The 13,184-nt window shown below is 42.4% G+C and overlaps 1 protein-coding gene across 2 annotated transcripts in view; it reads left to right on the plus strand.

Annotated features, from left to right (window-relative positions):
* si:ch211-247n2.1 (calcium-activated potassium channel subunit beta-2) overlaps window positions 1–9,508 on the plus strand; it is a 31,679-nt gene extending 22,171 nt beyond the window's left edge. For both annotated transcript variants that reach the window (XM_024421695.1, XM_024421696.2), the window contains exons 2-5: window positions 3,171–3,290; window positions 3,925–4,095; window positions 7,379–7,574; window positions 8,070–9,508. In XM_024421695.1, the coding sequence (XP_024277463.1) occupies window positions 3,171–3,290; window positions 3,925–4,095; window positions 7,379–7,574; window positions 8,070–8,354 (772 nt within the window). In that variant the 3' untranslated portion in view covers window positions 8,355–9,508. The remainder of the gene's footprint in view (window positions 1–3,170; window positions 3,291–3,924; window positions 4,096–7,378; window positions 7,575–8,069) is intronic.
* Window positions 9,509–13,184: the final 3,676 nt, after the last annotated feature.

Below are 13,184 nucleotides of genomic sequence, written 5' to 3' on the forward strand. Positions count from 1 at the left end.
ATAAATTAAGTCATTAAAACTCGTAATTCCGTTACCAACAAAATATGTAATGGAATTACTGCAACTGAATTGGCTACAAAACCACAGTTGGGTCGACCGCTAGTGTCCTCCCTTCTACTGGCATACTGTTATGTTTAGCTGATAACTGTTTTCTTTCTGTTTGTTGTCTGGTGTTCAAACCAAGAGTCTGGACAACCCCTCTCTCTCTCTCTCGCTCTGCCTTTCTCTTTCACTTTCCGTTTACTGTAACCAGCATCCTCACCCACTGAGCACCGACCGACACCGGACGTCCACGGACGTTGAAAAGTAGTTCAAATTTGGTCAGTCCACCCTGGCCTTGATGTTAACATACCCAGACGGACCAGCCTGGACCAAATCTGGACCTTTCATAGATGCATATTTCACAAGTTTGGATAGCACAGTACAATAGAGTACAGTGAGTAGACGACAGTAGAGTACAATACAGTATAATACAGCACAATACAGTACAGTGAGTAGAGCACAATAGAGTACAGTCTAAGGCAATACAGTAGTAGAGTATAATACAGTACAATACAGCACAGAAAAGTAGAGAATAGTACAGTACTCTACTGTACTGAACTCTACTCTGATGTGCTGTATTGTACTGCACTGTTGTCTGTCATATTATAATAGATACAGTAGATCTAGCTGGTCTGTCATATTATAATAGAGACAATTTGTGAAACATGAAGAGAATGACATTCATATCTATAATTATTCATATCCATAGGGCGGCAGGTAGACTGGGGGTTAGAAGCATTGGGCCAGTAACCGAAAGGTTGCTGGAGCGAATCCCCTAGCCGACAAGCTAAAAATCTGTCATTCTGCCCTTGAGCAAGACAATTAACCCGAATTGCTCCAGGTTTGCCGTAGATAATGGCTAATCCCATGGCTGTGACCCCACTCTCCGAGGGAGTCTTGAGGGGAGTGGAACATGCAAAAAATACATTTCCATTTCAGTACAGGTTAGCCACTTGTACATACAGTGAAACAAGACTATATAAGCACCCCCTAATGATTTATTATGCATTTCTGTGTAGTACAGATCAGAGACCCATTATATCATTCTGATACCCTAATTCCATTACCGGATGTAAATCCACTTCACCTACTGTAGTTCAATAACCTTTTTATTTTATTTTTTTAACTCAAGGCGCCATGTCATAGCTGACACCCCATTCTTTCTTCCGACATCTCTGAATCTCACTCAATTCAGAGCAGATATTTAAACAGAGTTTTTGGAATAAGTGTTTGCATGAAAACCTGAAGGAGATTTTACTGTAATTCTGTTACTAAATTTTGCTTCTGCATAGTTCTTCCATTAAATTAGTTTTTGTAAATTTTCTGTGGAAATTGTTAAGTATTTCTTGTGCATGGAGTTCTATGGTTTGTTCAACTTTGAAATCAATAGTTTGTTTGGCATTCATTTTAAAGTGAAAAGTGAAAAAACTGAGTCAAACGTAATTCCTTTACTGTGGATTTGGCCTAATCTGTAATAAAAGCCCCAGCAGTTACAGCCTACATCCTTTTGAGTCCCCATTTGTTAAATGGTTTATCATCATGTATAAATATTGCAGATTGCTTTATAGTTTACACATTCTGTAAATGTAAGAGTTCTGAGCCAGACAGATGAAGGCGAGAGAGGCGGTGACAATCTAGCTGTAAGCTCTACAAGGACTTTAGCCCAACCAGCAGGAATCTACACTGTCAATCACCAGTAAAACCTGTCCACTCTTGAGTTAGATCTACCACGTCTGTCTCTGCAGATGTCTGCTCTACAATTTTATAGACATTGGCGATTGCCCCGCAACGTGGCCAAAAAAGGTATCTCAGATTGTTCTGGCAATAGCTTACTTTTAAACATATGCTTTGGAACAATATACTCTTGAAACATGTACATTTTTCACATTTCATGCACAAAGAGACTCCATCCTTATTGACATCCACCACATTCTCCAGCAGTCTCAGTCCACACTCATTTAATATGGCTTATTAAAACCCCCCTCTTCATTGTGAAAATTCACACAACATTGAATTCCCCTGACACAGTGTGGAAGCAGGGTCGTCGCACATGTCAACAAATAACCCAGCCACGGGAGCACACCTCTGGCAAATACAATTACGCGCATCTGAAAACAGAATGCATCACTTTGCATTGGCACATGAACTGTTATCTCTCCTAAAAATGCAGCCAGAGATCCCATGTGTGTGTACATGCGTGCTTTGACAGACCCAGAGGACTATGGAGGGGTTAATGAAATATTTACCACAGAGTCTTATCCCATGCCTTTAAGTTACAAGACACACACACACACACACACACACACACACACACACACACACACACACACACAGACACACACACAATTATTTTTTAACCTTATCTACATAATGAGTGGATGTTTGTGTATTCTTTTAAATCTCCTAATCTAAGGCAACCAAAAGGGGCTGGGCAATCTTATTACTTTCCTTACTATGCCGAGCAGTTAGACATTTTCCCTGAAAACACCAGTGCAACTACGTTGCTAGGGGGCTCTCCATCAAGGACAATCAACAGAGGGAAGTTGGGGAGGAGACACAGGGTAGGGCGGCTTTGAATGCCTCTTGCCTCTTACTGCTGAATAGTCGGAAGGGATCAATGCTGTTGCAGGTCCTCTCTGCCTGGAAACCTCATCATTATTCCACCAGCCTGCCGCTGTAGCTCGGACTATGAATAGTCAATAACAAATGAACAGGCAGGAAATGAAGTGCCAGACGAGTGGGCTTGACGCACACAGGGAGGCGTGTGTGCCATGAACGCTATGCGTGTGCCTCAGGTGCATAAGTGCTGCTGCTGCTCCCGCTCCAACTCTCCACCTCTGTGAACTCCAGCTCTTCAAACAGTCCAAGGATTATTTCTACCTTCACTTATCCCAGTGGGACGGTGATTATCCCAGTGGATGGCGGTGGCTCTGAACTCTGTGGGAAAGTGGCTTTTCCTTTCTGCAGAAGTTGAATGGAATTGATTTAGTCCTTCAGTGAGAAAACTCTTGTCACTTGGCTGTGGGGTGTCCTGACCAGGCTCTGTGGGGGTGGCACTGTCAGGACAGGCGTGTGGAGACTGAGGGGCATATGGGTCACTGAGTGTGTGTGTGTCTGTCCTTTGGAAGGTGGTCTCAGCAACCCTGTGTGACGCCCTCTGTGAGTGGTGGTGGGCACAGAGTGTCCTCAGGGAGGATGTTTCTCTGGACAGGAAGTAAAGGAGCTCAGGGATCAGGAGGTGAGAGAAGGTACGGTACCCTTAATATTTTACACAACACAAAGCATCATGGGAACAATGTATGATGCACAAGTGAAAAGTTTATATTTTTGAAAGTCAAATAACAGACAAAACTTAACTTGTGCACTCAGCTTTCAGCAACAATAATTGTGTCTTAAAGGGAAAAGCTTGTCAGTTTGTATTTGTAAAAACAGAAAGTGCTTTCTCGTACAAAAGATCTAAGGGAAAATAACTATTACCATACTAGCCTCCAGACATCGCATTATCTATAGGTCTACCAGTCATCAGTATTATTAGCTATGACATTTAGACTTCACATTATTCATGAGGGAACATGTATCACATGATCAAAGTGAAAAATGTGGAAGATAATTGATTGAAAGCGTTACATGTTCATGCCTAAGAGAAGAGTTAAATACATACCCATAAAGGGCTATTGATTATGCATTGATATGGCTAATGCCATTTGATGAAGCCAGATGGCCGCATGACACATTCCCAGTAAATGTTAAAAGAGCTTTTAGGGGTGGAATTACTTGTCACTGTGTGTTTACAATTCTGTAATCACTAACTTGGTGTGGGTGTGTGTGTGTGGGTGTGTGTGTGTATGTGTGGGCCTGTGTGTGTTGTAATGCATGTGTCAGGACTATTTATCAGAAGGTTCGGGAGTATGACGTGCTAGACAAGAGGAAGACAGTGACAGCACTGAAGGCTGGGGAGGACAGAGCTATTCTCCTCGGACTCAGCATGATCCTTTTCTCTGTGATGATGTACTTTGTGCTGGGCATCACCATGGTGCGCTCCTACTCAGACAGGTAATGTGCGCTCACTCACCTAGTCACTCACGACGTCCTGATGTTTGTTTTTCCTTTTGTATCGGCTGTTAGATGCTCATCATATGCCATCATGTGTATTATACTTTTGCTATAAGGATAATGGCTCATATGCCATCTGAACTGTTACTGAACCACACCACTTAGCCAAACTGTGTTAATGTCAGTCAGGCTGTGTTGTAAAGTGCATGGGAATCTTCATAATCCCCCTATATTAGCCCCTCCCCAGGAGCTAAAACTCGGGAGCTAAAACTGTGTATTCCAAATATTGTTGATATGAGCCATGACCAGCCTTTCAAAGCATTTCAAAGCATTTCATGGCTACAGATGTGAGTTATTTGGGGAGATAGACATTTAGACAGGTTACCTTGGCATTCTTGGGCACAGGGACTATGGTGGTCTGCTTGAAACACGTAGGTATTACAGACTGGGTCAGGGAGAGGTTGATAATGTCAGTGAAGCCACTTGCCAGCTGCTCAGCACATGCTCTGAGTACGCGTCCTGACAATCAATCTGGCCCTGCGGCCTTGTGAATGTTAACCACATCAGCTACGGAGAGCATGATCACACAGTCCTATGGAGCAGCTGGTGCTCTCGTGCATGGTTCAGTGTTGCTAGCCTTGAAGCGAGCATAGAAGGCATTTAGCTCATCTGGTAGGCTCGCGTCACTGGACAGCTTGCGGCTGGGTTTCCCTTTGTAATCCGTAATAGTTTGCAAGCCCTGCCACATCCGACGAGCGGCAGATCTATTGTAGTAAGATATCTTAGTCTTAGTTCTTAGTCCTTTATTGATGTTTTGCCTCTTTGATGGTTCGTTGGAGGGCGTAGCAAGATTTCGTATAAGTGTCCAGATTAGTGTCCCGCTCTCAAGTGAAAATTAAGTCATTCAAAATAGATGACATAGATATTCAAAAGGGACGCATGCTGCTGGATTACTAAGATCCATTTCCAAATATCCGTACATACACTATAAAGCATACTGGGCTATTCAAAAGGTTAAGAGACTTTGGAATTCAGCTAAAGATAATCACTATAATCTGATATCTGCTAGTGTGGTCAATAATTTCTCCCCTTTCTACTATTCAACTGATTCACAGTCTGCTTCACATCATGCAGTCCCAACTTCCTACAAAATTCCCCCCTTTTCATTAAATCCAATGTTATTCATTGTGTTGTTGGATACAGTTGTTGTCGATGTTGAATTAATCTTGTGTGGCATCCAAACACCAATATTTGGAAAGGCACCTGGGTAGAGCTACAGTTGAAGTCAGAAGTTTACATACACTGAGGTTGTAGTCATTAAAACTCGTTTTTCAACCACTCCACAAATGTCTTGTTAACAAACTATAGTTTTGGTAAGTCGGTTAGGATTTGTGCATGACACAAGTAATTTCTCCAACAATTGTTTACAGACATATAATTTCACTTATAATTCACTGTATCACAATTCCAGTGGGTCAGAAGTTAACATACACTAAGCTGACTGTGCCTTTAAACAGCTTGGTAAATTATGTCATGGCTTTAGAAGCTTCTGATAGGCTAATTGACATAATTTGAGCCAATTGGAGGTGTACCTGTGGATGTATTTCAAGGCCTACCTTCAAACACAGTGTCTCTTTGCTTGACATCATGGGAAAATCATTTAAAAAATCAGCCAAGACCTCAGAATTTTTTTTTATACTTCCACAAGTCTGGTTCATCCTTGGGAGCAATTTCCAAATTCCTGAAGGTGCCACATTCATCTGTACAAACAAGTATAAACACCATGGGACCACACAGCTGTCATGCCGCTCAGGAAGGAGATGTGTTCTGTCTCCTAGAGATGAACGTACTTTGGTGCGAAAAGTGCAAATCAATCCCAGAACAACAGCAAAGGACCTTGTGAAGATGCTGGAGGATACAGGCACAAAAGTATCTATATCCACAGTAAAAACGAGTCCTATGTCGACATAACCTGAAAGGCCGCTCAGCAAGGAAAAAGCCAATGCTCCAAAACCACAATAAAGCAAGCCAGACTACGGTTTGCAACTGCACATGGGGACAAAGATTGTACCATTTAGAGAAATGTCATCTGGTCTGATGAAACAAAAATAGAACTGTTTGGCCATAATGACCATCGTTACGTTTGGAGGAAAAAGGGGGAGGCTTGCAAGCCGAAGAACACCATCCCAACCATGAAGCACGGGGGTGGCAGCATCATGTTGTGGGGATGCTTTGCTGCAGGAGGGACTGGTGCACTTCCCAAAATAGATGGCATCATGAGGAGAGAAAATTATGTGGATATTTTGAAACAACATCTCAAGACATCCGTCAGGAAGTTAAAGCTTGGTCGTAAGTGGGTCTTCCAAATGGACAATGACCCCTAGCATACCTCCAAAGTTGTGGCAAAATGGCATAAGGACACCAAAGTCATGGTATTGGAGTGGCCATCACAAAGATCGGACCTCAATCCTATAGAAAATGTGTGAGCAGAACTGAAAAAGCGTGGGCAAGCAAGGAGGCCGACAAACCTGTGTCACGACTTCTGCCGAAGTCGGTTCCTCTCCTTGTTCGGGCGGTGTTCAGCGGTCGACGTCACCGGTCTTCTAGCCATCGCCAATCCATTTTTCATTTCCATTTGTTTTGTCTTGTTTTCCCACACACCTGGATTTCATTCCCTCATTATGTGTTGTGTATTTAACCCTCTGTTCCCCCCATGTCTTTGTGCTGAATTGTTTGTTGTAAGTGCACATTGTTGTCTGGTGCGCGATGGGTTTTGTACCCATACGTTGTTATTCTGGATGCCGGTGGTTTGGTATATTAAACTGCTCCGGTTATTACCCAGTCCTGCTCTCCTGCGTCTGACTTCTCTGCCACCAGTTACGCACCCCTTACAATCTGACTCAGTTACACCAGCTCTGTCAGGAGGAATAGGCCAAAATTCACCCAACTTATTGTGGGAAGCTTGTGGAAGGCTACCCAAAATGTTAGACCCAAGTTAAACAATTTAAAGACAATGTTACCAAATACTAATTGAGTGTATGTAAAGAAATAAAATCTGAAATAAATCATTCTCTGTACTATTATTCTGACATTTCACATTCTTAAAATAAAGTGGTGATCCTAACTGACCTAAGACAGAGAATTTTGACTAGGATTAAATGTCAGGAATTGTGAAAAACTGAGTTTAAATGTATTTGGCTAAGTTGTATGTAAACTTCCGACTTCAACGGTATACTCAGGTCAGTAAATATTTAATTCTAACCCCTAACCCCATGTCATGTAGTGTGTGGACAGAGGAATCCAGCTGCTCTGTGCTCAACTCCACCATCGTGGCGGAGATTAACTGTACCTACAGCTGCGGCTCCGAGTGCTGGAAAAGCTCCAAGTACCCGTGCCTACAGGTGTTTGTCAGTCTCAACACATCTGGGAAGGTTGTCCGACTCTCGCACAACGAGGAGGCACAGGACACCAACCCAAAGGTGAGACAGAGGACATGCTTAAATGTAACATTTCTAACAGCAAGCCTTTATTTCACTGTCCTGTTTCAGCTACAGTAATATATGCCTGGTTTTACAAATGATGTGGTAGCAATGTACAATCAAATGATTCAACACAAACAGTGAGTACATAATCACTGCTATAAAATATATATCTACCATGTAATTAGTGTAACAATGAGAAAACAATATGGTTTAATCCAACCTAATTCACTACAAATAAATAACTTTATCACAATGCACCACATGAAAATAATTATAATTAAGGTAAATTAATGATTCATTGATGATAAATGATTAGGCCTGTATTTAATTGTGAATCTGCACAACATTAACTTAAGATGACTCCCCCTCAACACATTACATGAGGAGAGGGGAAATGGAGGAAAAATCCTTGCAGCTGAATAACATTTCTAGAAGTAAAATTTCAAGTCAACTCATCCAAGACTCTTAATGAATCTGTATTTGTTCTCTTAGTGCTTCTATGTGCCCAAATGTCGGAAGGACTACAACGCGATGCACACCGTAATCATGAACATCTCGGAGCGTCTGAAAACACAGCAGCAGGTGTTGTGTTACACGGACCCAGGTGAACAGCAGGACAGTGCTCTACTGACACGCATCTATGGCCGAGTGGCAGTGTTCCATTCACTCTTCTGGCCCACCTGCACCCTCATTGGTGGAACCATCATCATTGCCATGGTGAAGCTCACCCAGTACCTGTCCATCATGTGTGAACAGGTGGGCAGGATCAAAAGGTGAGCGACAGGGCACATAGGACAGGGGCCAGACTACAGTAACAGCACAGCACTGGTCTTCATTTGCTCCCTAGGAACTTTATGAAAACTCTTCATGTTCCATTTGCGCTAAAGAGAGAGCTGAGTGATAGAGTGACAGGGGATCTGGGGGGTTATATTCCTCACATGATTCCTCTGGTTCTTCTGAGGAAAGCAATATGACTGATGTGTGCTCCCGGCAGCTGTGGCAAGGCAAGTGAAACTCAATGACTTTGGGGCACACAGATTTGGTCCTTTTATGCACCTCTACAAGTGGTACAATCATACAAGGTGATTGCTTTAAAGAAGTGGCCAACAATGGACCTGATCTGCCCTTGAACCCAAGTCAGCTTTGGTGATCCATTCACACCGTGACGACAAGGCAGTGACGACAAGGGAGTTTGACCGAGACAACTGTGTCGAAGCCTTCCCCAAAATACATCCAAACTTGGCTCCTCACGGTACTGGTGTTGGGTAGAGGGTTACACAACCCCAGGCGGCTGGGACGAGTCTGGTCCTCTAAGCAAGCTGTTGACTATCTATGTTGTACTCCTGGGTCTGTAGAGACTTCATTCCAAGCTAACAGTTCAAGATCAACACTTTCTTGAAGTATGGTGTAGCAGTAATCACATATCACAATAGGTGTTAGTCACTAGGACGCTTAAGTACAATGCAACTTCCCAGGGCAAGTGGTCAATACAAAATGCCTTAATTTCAGGTCCCAACACTGTGGTAGATTGCTCAGAGTTTCAGAAATGAATTCTACAGGACTTTCTCTGAATGGGGTAAACATACTGTGAGGCCAACTACGTTTTCAGGGCCTGGAGCACAAGCCCATAATGGATGTGTCATGGTGTGTTTTACCACAAATATTTACAGAATGATGATTGATTGAACACATTCAGACCAAACTAGATAAAAATGTCAATATTTCATTCTTGGTTCCATAATCGCTATTATTAGTTTGCTATTATTTTGCTGTCACAATCATCTCATGTTGTCATCAGCAGTTTATCCATGTCTATAATGTGCTACGCTATTGACTGTTTGACTTGCTTTCTTATCAATTAATGCAAACCAATGTAAATGCAAATTTGTCTTGCATTAATAAATTAAAAGGCAAACTCAGCAATTACAGTACTTCACTGGTTTGGATTTAGTGATTGGGTTGGTCAAAGTTGTTAAAAAGTTCAAGATAGGCATAATAAACTTAGCCTTAGTATAAGAGCAATGTTCATCACCTGTGAAACCAAGTAGAATGTACTTGTATAATGCCTTATTTTATGATTGATAGCATCTAGGTGAACAATTCATGTCTTTCCTCCCTTAACCCTACAGTCTACTTAATAATGCAGGTCAGCTGATGTTCTTTTGAAGCACAGGTCAGTCCTTGGGATTTACTCTCTCCTCAGCTCAGCAGTATTTCCAGACAGACCATTTGATTTGACCATCCCGGAGAGACGGATTTGCTGTGAATGGTACCTGAAGTGTCTTCAAAGGGCACCTTATTTAAAGTGCAATCAGCTGACTAGCTGTGATGAATCTGTAGTTTGGGAGTAATCAGTCACTGGGCCTGTACGTGCCTTCCACAGGGGCTTGGACCCAGCTCTGGTGACAGTAATTCCTCACAAATAGACCCTCTGAAATCTACCTAGCTATGTTGGTCAGAGGGACCATTTTCAGTGTAGTGACTTTAATAGGAATGATTAAGAAAGGGAAATGCAGACTAAGTCTGAGTGCTTGGTGGATTGAGAGGGAGAGAGAATGGTAGTATGGTATAATGTCTTTGACAGGGGATAAATGCCCTGACTGATGCAAACAATGATATTTTCCCGCTTCTTCTACGAGAGAGAGGATGGTAGTAAGGTATAATGACCATGTCATTTCCTTTTCTTTTCTTTTTTTGTCACGGGACAGACAGTCCTGCTGAGACCCAGACTGTGCTGTGGGGATTATAGAGTCTGTGAAATGAGACACTATTCAAACCAATTTAGACCACATTTTATACTTTCAATCAAAAAGACCCAAAAAATAACAAGAATACAATGCATTCAAGAAGTATTCAGACAATTTGACTTTTTCCACATATTGTTACGTTACAGCCTTATTCTAAAATGTATTAAATAAAACAAATTACTCATCAATCTATACACAATAACCCATAATGAAAAAGCAAAACATGTTTTTTAGAAATTTTCGCAAATTTATATTAAAAAAATAATAATGTACCTTATTTATATAAGTATTCAGACCCTTTGCTAAGAGACTCGAAATTGAGCTCAGGTGCATCCTGTTTCCATTGATCCTCCTTGAGATGTTTCTACAACTTGATTGGAGTCCACCTGTGCTAAATTCAATTGATTGGACATGATTTGGAAAGGCACACACCTGTCTATATAAGGTCCCACAGTTGACAGTGCATGTCAGAGCAAAAACCAAGCAATGAGGTCGAAGGAATTGTCCGTAGAGCTCAGTGACAGGATTGTGTCAAGGCACAGATCTAGGGAAGGGTACCAAAAAATTCCACAGCATTGAAGGTCCCCAAGAACACTGTGGCCTCCATCATTCTTAAAGACTCTTCCTAGAGCTGGCCGCCCGGCCAAACTGAGCAATCGTTGGAGAAGGGCCTTGGTCAGAGAGGTGACCAAGAACCTGGTGGTCACTCTGACAGAGCTCCAGAGTTCCTCTGTGGAGATGGGAGAACCTTCCAGAAGGATAACCATCTCTGCAGCACTCCACCAATCAGGCCTTTATGGTAGCGTAGCCAGACGGAAGCCCCTCCTCAGTAAAAGGCACATGACAGTACGCTTGGAGTTTGCCAAAAGGCACCTAAAGGACTCTCAGACCATGAGAAACAAGATTTTCTGGTCTGATGAAACCAAGATTGAACTGTATGGCCAGAATGCCAAGCATCACATCTGGAGGAAACCTGGCACCATCCCTACGGTGATGCATGGTGGTGGCAGCATCATGCTGTGGGTATGTTTTTCAGCGGCAGGGACTGGGATACTAGTCAGGATCGAGGCAAAGATGAACAGAGCAATGTACAGAGAGATAATTGATGAAAACATGCTCCAGAGCGCTTAGGACCTCTGACAGGGCCGATGGTTCACCTTCCAACAGGACAACGACCCTAACCACACAGCCAAGACAATGCAGGAGTGGCTTAGGGATAAGTCTCTGAATGTCCTTGAGTGGCCCAGCCAGACCCCAGACTGAAAATAGCTGTGCAGCGATGCTTCCCATCCAACCTAACAGAGGTTGAGAGGATCTGTAGAGAAGAATGGGAGAAACTCCCCAAATGCAGGTGTACCAAGACTCAAGGCTGTAATCGCTCGCAAAGGTGCTTCAACAAAGTACTGAGTAAAGGGTCTGAATACTTAAGTAAATTAAATGTTGAAGTTTTATTTTTTTTTAATACATCTGCAAAAATGTCTAAAAACCTGTTTTTGCTTTGTCATTATGGTGTATTGTGTGTAGATTGATGAGGGAAATCATTTGATATTTTTAGAATAAGGCTGTAACGTAACAAAATGTGGAAAAAGTCAAGGGGTCTGAATATTTCCGAATGCACTGTATATCTACTGTCCAAATTAGGCTCTTTCTATGTTAATGATCGTAACATGGCTCTGTCAATTACATATTATCTCAGAAGAGTGAGACTCAAAGGATGCGTTTTGATACATCTGGTATTTGGCTATATTGAACATTTCTTATACGTCACTGTGAATATGGAGTAACATAAAAGCCTTCTAGAAGAGGACCAAATGGTTCTTCAGCGCAGTTTGTTTTGTTGCATTGAAACAGATTAAATATCAATACAGATGTTTATGTTATTCCTGCTTGTACACTTATCTTTATTTTCTTACTGTAGCTGAAAACAGTGGTGGATAGAGAAGGCTGAAGGGATATGAGGACATGGTATTGAAATAATCCTCTTCAGTGGCCATTGTGTCAACTGCCAAGGCCAATGCAAACAGCACAGCTCTAGGAAGCTGGAGGAAACTCAGCACTTCCTCTCCTCCCTCCCAATCAGCGGAAGAGAAGTTAAGCCAGTGCGAGACTTGCTTGCAAATGTCCACTTCCTCTGTATTGCCATGGGAACACTGTGTTTACTTGAGCTTTTTTCCTTATCTTTAAAGGAACCTGTTTAAAATCCAGAGTGTTATGCACTTACAGGCCAGGGGGGAATTTAACAGAGGGTAGATAGAGGATAGTGGGGAGGGTTAGCATAACAACAACTCATTTCATATTTCTAATGGTACTTCAGCCTAGAGAACAGAATTATCATGAAAACAAGTCCTCGTCTCTCATCCTAAATTGAACATATGGCACTCTCCAAGCTCAGATACAAACCCCTCCACCCCCCTGCATGTCTCTTGGATACAGAGGCCTTGGAGCCTGTTGGTTCCGGCTCTTAATGACTTAGTGTTTGTTTTACAGGACCCACTTTGCCTCTGTGTCTTTCCCTTCACCTTGGTGATCAAAAGTGTCCACAGTTAAACAGAACTAGCCGAGAGGTCACACGTATCACCGGCAGCTGTTTGCAGGTCCGTGACTATGTATACAAATGCCTGCTGATGTATTGTCCGTTGACCAGTGTAGACTAGTGATGGCCCCCTCCTACAAAGGACTCATCAGGTGCATCATGAGGCCTCCATGGAGCTCAACGTGACCATCGGGCACCCTCTGCTGTCCAGACAAGAGTCAGCTATACTTCTTACATAACAATTCACATAGCTAGTTACATTGCTAATCCATATCTAAAATAATACTGGAAGTAGTTTGGTTGTGAATCCTGCCCATGCATTTAGGA

This window comes from Oncorhynchus tshawytscha, linkage group LG05, assembly GCF_018296145.1.
Source record: "Oncorhynchus tshawytscha isolate Ot180627B linkage group LG05, Otsh_v2.0, whole genome shotgun sequence".
Lineage (NCBI taxonomy): Eukaryota > Metazoa > Chordata > Actinopteri > Salmoniformes > Salmonidae > Oncorhynchus > Oncorhynchus tshawytscha.